We start from the raw sequence: 6119 nt of genomic DNA, 5'->3' as shown, positions 1-6119 counted from the left end.
GAAAACAATCGTAATTATAATAAACACGCCCATAAATATTCAGACTCTGCTTCAGACACACCCTCATTTTACGACATGGAAGCCAGGAAGACGGCAATGAAAAAGAACTCCACCAATCACAACGCGTGCCAATAGAGGTCAAAAGCGGCCGTCGTATTAATTGTTTTGTAGTATAATCAAAAAAGTATTACAGTGGTCCCTCGTTTATCGCGGGAGTTACGTTCTAAAAAATACCCTGTAATACGCGAGCGTTATTTTTTACAATTATTATAGACGTTTTAAAGCTGTAAAACCACTTTATACACTTTCTCAATCAGGCCTGAACATTTTCTCACTTTTCTCTCGTGTGTAAACTCTCAAAGTTCAAACCTGAGTAGAAAAATAAGACCAAACTGTTTTCAGGCCCAAACATTTGTTTGAGAAATAAAAATAGAACGTTTTCCTATAAATAATTATGATGGCTTTTAGAACTAACGAATTTAATTTTAACGATCAACCTACGAGGTTGGACACATAAGAAATTATTAATAGTGACTGACCAGTATTTCACAGATCGCGCCTCTGCGTCCTGACGCCGCGCCTTTTTCCACTCACACCTGGCTGCAGGTGTCTGTTTCCGAGTGACAAACACAGTTAAGAGTAGTTGTTGGCGCTCTTTTTTCTTCTGGGCGAGAAGATTCTTATAAACAGACACACAGAACACTGTAAAAAAAAAAAAAAAAAAGGCATGCAAAATTGTACTAAAAACTCCGCGAAACGACGAGGCCGCGAAAGGTGAACGGTGTTATAGCGAGGGACCACTGTATTCTCTTTTCACATGTCAATAATTCTTGACGTGGATATTTGCTCGCTCAATTAATAAGACACGCCTAATTTGTCAGATTTCTTTATTTTTAAAATGTATTTATTTATTTTATTGTAACAAACGAATGGAGACGACAAAACCTGATTGCAGCACGGGCGAAGGGAATGACAACACTACAGTTGTTATCAATTCCATAGTCTAACACGATCACACCACATAAAGTTAAGCTCAGCGCTGCTCTGGCTCCAGGTTGTGGAGAAAAAGGCGAGCAGCGCTTTCTTTGCGGTCAGCGCTGTGGTCACGGATCGTGCTCGATAGACCAGCAATACCGCAAAAGCGGGATTTGTATTGATTATTATGTAGTATAATCAGGAAAGTGTTATTTATGTAACATATGCATTGATTTGTATGATGGCACTGTTTATCATGCTGATCATTTTCATTTTTATGTGGATTCCAGTGCTGGTTCATTTTGGCGTATAATTTACGCCACCTCTCGACCTGGTGTATATTTTCAGCGCAGCGTACGCCAGCGACCACATTGATAAATGCCAAGTAGCGCAGCCGTTTTGGCGTACACCCCATATACGCTCAAATATCGCCGTACGCACGTTGATACATGAGGCCCATTGTGAGCACATTGTGACGCTGACCATGGTGCTGATTCTCCCGTCAGGTCCTGGAACCTGCGTTCTTAAAGTTTAAAAACACACACACACACACACACACACACATTGCTGAGGATGACCATGCAGGAATTAATCCGCCCATGCTCCCTTTAAACTTTAATTTATTTCCAAATTAATTTGGCATTTCTCAACTTGTTCTGACTAAAAACATCAGAGATGATCACATTAGCATTTGGCCTGTTAACTCGTCCTCCACGGTGGACACACTCTGGCCCACACTGTCCTAATCACGGCCTCTCTCAGGGCCGGGCTCCCCCGCATGTACACTGCAGGAGTGCACACGGCGTTCAAACGCGCCATGATGGCGAACGGATTGGTGGCCTCGTTTCTGAAAGTCAGTCCTCTTCTGAAGAGCAGTCTGAGGATGATGTTAACAAACGAGGGGCTCCACAACACCAAGAAGCTGACCACAACAAAAATGATGATTCTCAGTGATTCTTTCTTGTTTTCTTTGTCTGCGCTCGGCGGCTCTCTGTCCACCTGGTATCTGGCAACAAGGTACAGCTTCACGGTCATCACCACTTTGGTGAGCACGACGAACTGTAACACAACCACACTGAACACGTACAAATCAATCGCCGTGGAAGTGGGTAATAAATTTAACAGGATGACCTGAATGTAACAATGAATCCAGCAGTAAATATTAACAGCGATCACCAGCTGCCGGCTGACGAAGCGCGCGTAGAGGAACGGATGGCACACGGCAAAATATCGATCAAACTGCGCGAATAAAAATACCAATATATTGATGCCGAGAAGTGCAGGCAAAACGTGATACGTGCTGTTTCTCGATGGATATCCCTCCTGGACGTCAAACAGACCGAGATAATAGACCGACAATCCAATCAACGTGTCGGCGATGCTGGTGTTCAGCATGAAAATGAAGCGGTTTTGGAGATGCAGAGCTCTGGTGGCCGAGATACCGACGACCACCGAGCCGGCGAAAAGAAACGCACATGTAGCGAATAAAAGATGAAAAATAAAAATGAAGTAATCTTCGGGACTGTCGAAGACCACCGATGGAGGAACGCCTCCGCTCACAAAGCCCGTGCCGTTGGAGAGGCGCATCGTTTTATGCGTAAATGTCCAAGCGCCAGACGGCGTTTAATACGTGCGTCAGCTGGAGGCGGAGTTTGTGTCGTCTCCAGCCTTTCGCCAGAAATTACTTTTAAAATTATGCAAGTTTAAAGAACAGCCGGAATACGTTTTTTTACCTCATTATTTTATGTGATGTTGTAGTAATAATAATAATCATAATAAAATTATGATGACAATAATTATGCCTACAGTGCACCGCCACACTGGTCTAGGTTTCCTGATGGTGCACAGTGCTGACCTCTGGCCTCCTGTCCTCACCTCGTGTGTCCACTCCTGCTGTGTAATATTCACACTATTGGGAACAATATTTGATGTGGGCCACCCGCTGCGTCTAGTGTATGTGTGGCTGGGGGCCCTTATGTGGCGTGGGGGCCATGGGGCCCTTATGTGGCTTGGAGGCAATGCGGCACTGAAGCAACTCCTAATTTCTTCACACATCTCATGGTTCTCAAACGAATGATACAAACATATTCACACAACACACACACACACACACACATTCTCTCAGTACTGTATTGTGATGTGTGATGTTTATACTATTGTTTCTGTTAAGGACAATGGTTATTATTGTTATATTCAGTGTTTATTAATTTCTTTGTAACAAAGTAAAAACAGGGATGAGAAGAGCAATATTGTGTTGTGAAATGAAAATAATGTTATACATTCTTAATGGTATAAGCCAGATAAACTGTGACATTTAAGCAATTGTAACTTAAATACAGAGCATCCAGAAAGTATTCACAGCGCTGCGCTTTCTCCACAATGTTACAGCCTTATTCCAAAATGGATGAAATTCATTTTTTCCCTCAAAATTCTACCCACAATACCCCATAATGGTTATATAAAAAAATATTTTTTTTTTTGTTGTTTTTTAGATTTTTGCAAATTAACAAATAAAAAACAACTAAGAACTTACACGTATTCATAGCCTTTGCTGTCTGTAGACCTCTGAGACAAGATTGTCTTGATGCATAAATCTGGGGAAAGGTACAGATACATTTCTGTTGCTTTGAAGGTCCCAATGAGCACAGTGGCTTCCATCATCTGTAAATAGAAGAAATTCAGATCCACGAGGACTCTTCCGAGAGCTGGCTGCCCATCTAAACTGAGCAATTGAGGGAGAAGGGCCACAGTGAGGGAGGTGACCAAGAACCTGATGGTCACTCTGTCAGAGCTGAAGCATTCCTCTGTGGTGAGAGGAGGACCTTCAAGAAGGACAACCATCTGTGCAGCAATTCACCAATCAGGTGTGGCCAGATGGAAGCCATTTCTTAGTAAAAGGCACATGGCAGCTGACCAGCAGTTTGCCAAGAGGCACCTGAAGCACTCTCAGACCATGAGAAACAAAATTCTCTGGTCTGATGAGACAAAGATTGAACTCTTTGATGTGAATGCCAGGCATCATGCTCACACCATTACTACAGTGAAGCATGGTGGTGGCAGCATCATGCTCAGTGAATGTTTTTCAGAGGCAGGATCTGGGAAACTAGTCAAGATTAAGCTAAAGATGAATGCAGCAATCTACAGAGACATCCTGAATGAAAACCTCCAGACTGCTCTTGACTTCAGAATGGGGCGACGGTTCATCTTTCAGCAGGACAATGACCCTAAACACACAGCCAGCCAAGATATCCAACCCAGTCTCACGGCATATCGTGATTCAGCAGCACAAAATATACATTAATCTATTGGTTTGTCATATTGTCACAAAAAGTGCAAAATTTACATCATTGGAAGCACAAATTTATTGTAATTCATTCCGTGATGGGTGCACGTAATTAAAAGTGCAGCGGAGGGGTTATGGTTAGGGTTGGGGGTAGGAGTGGGGTTAGTAAGAGTGAGTTTAAAAAAAAAGTTATGAAAATTTGAATCATTTTGTGACGGGAGGATAAAAAAAATGTGAGACTGGGCTGAAAATATCAAAGGAGTGGCTTCAGGACAACTCTGTGAATGTCCTTGAGTGGTTCAGCCAGAGCCCAGACCTGAATCCGACTGAACATCTCTGGAGAGATCTGAACATGGCTGTGCACCGACGCTCCCCATCCAACCTGATGGAGCTTGAGAGGTGCTGAAAAAGAGGAATGAGCAAAACTGCCCAAAGATACTGTAGGTGCACCAAGCGTGTGGCATCATATTCAAGATGACTTGAGGCTGTAACTGCCAAAGGTGCATCAACAAAGCATTGACCAAATGTTGTGAATACTTATGTACCCTTGATTTCTTTGTCTTTTTATTTTTAATAAATTTGCAAACATAAAAAAAATTATTATTTGAAAGTATCAACTTTCTTAAAGCTTAAACAAGAGCTTAAAGCCCAATTCATTATTTTTATGAATGCCAAAATGTAAAGTATCGGGCATAATTTGAAAGTCTGACCATGTCTCTCGCTTAAATAGTTTGGAAACTTTAATTGTTGATTAAGCATTGTTAATTATTGTTAAATATATTTCCTCTGTGTTAAATTCTTTTAATGTTGCCTTACATTTTGTTCAGTTTGTTCCTTTGACTGATAATTAAAGGTGTGTTGTCAATTTGTATTTTATCCCACGACAGTTTAAAAAAATCATTTTGATTGTCTTCCAGTTTAAAAGAAGCCCCTTTGATTGTTTTTTAATTGTTTTTGAATGTTTGTTTGTTTGTTTTTAGTTTTTTGTCATTTTGTTTGCTAATATGTTTGTCTACAAATTCTGTATCGCATTTCGTTTGTTTTATTTTGCTGTTTGTGTTATTTTAGGGACATGTTTTTCTACCATTTTTCATGACACCAATAAAAAAAGTCCTCTAAAGGTGTTATGTGTGACACCAGAGCTGATTGGCAATATTGTTTCAGTGCACATTTCAGCCCAGTCTCACTTTTTTCGTGCTCCCTTCACGAAATGATGGATGATGGCAAAACTACTACTACTACTATTACTACTAACAATAATATGAGGAAGATATGTTGATGAATGTATTTTCATGATTGTCATGTTTTGACAATAAACTGAACTTTATTTCAAACTTAATAGCAGGAGAAGAAACAAATGCTTTTTCTGTTGCATTTTGCAAAAAATCTGGGGAAAGGTACAGATACATTTCTGCTGCTTTGAAGGTCCCAATGAGCACAGTGGCCTCCATCATCTGTAAATAGAAGAAATTCAGAGCCGCGAGGACTCTTCAGAGAGCTGGCCGCCCATCTAAACTGAGCAATGGGAGAAGGGCCACAGTGGAGGAGGTGACCAAGAACCCGATGGTCACTCTGTCAGAGCTCCAGCATTCTTCTGTGGAGAGAGGAGAACCAACCATCTGTGCAGCAATTCACCAATCAGGCCTGTATGGTAGAGTGGCCAGATGGAAACTACTCCTTAGTAAAAGGCGCATGACAGCTGACCAGCAGTTTGCCAGGACTCTCAGACCATGAGAAACAAAATTCTCTGGTCTGCTGAGAAAAAGATTGAACTCTTTGATGTGAATGCCAGGTGTCATATTTGCACCATTACTACAGTGAAGCATGGTGGTGGCTGCATCATTCTCAGTGGATGTTTTTC

General features: G+C 41.4%; 1 protein-coding gene across 1 annotated transcript; it reads right to left on the bottom strand.

The window, feature by feature from the left end:
* Positions 1-1674: 1674 nt before the first annotated feature.
* LOC117509975 (C5a anaphylatoxin chemotactic receptor 1-like) lies at positions 1675-2562 on the bottom strand. Its single transcript, XM_034169584.1, has one exon. It carries the CDS (start codon positions 2560-2562, stop codon positions 1675-1677), a length of 888 nt encoding a protein of 295 aa, XP_034025475.1.
* Between the last annotated feature and the right edge of the window lie 3557 nt (positions 2563-6119).

Source organism: Thalassophryne amazonica, chromosome 5 (assembly GCF_902500255.1).
Source record: "Thalassophryne amazonica chromosome 5, fThaAma1.1, whole genome shotgun sequence".
NCBI lineage: Eukaryota > Metazoa > Chordata > Actinopteri > Batrachoidiformes > Batrachoididae > Thalassophryne > Thalassophryne amazonica.
The sequence above is the reverse complement of the archived record's forward strand: the minus strand, read 5'-3'. Positions and strand labels throughout refer to the sequence as shown.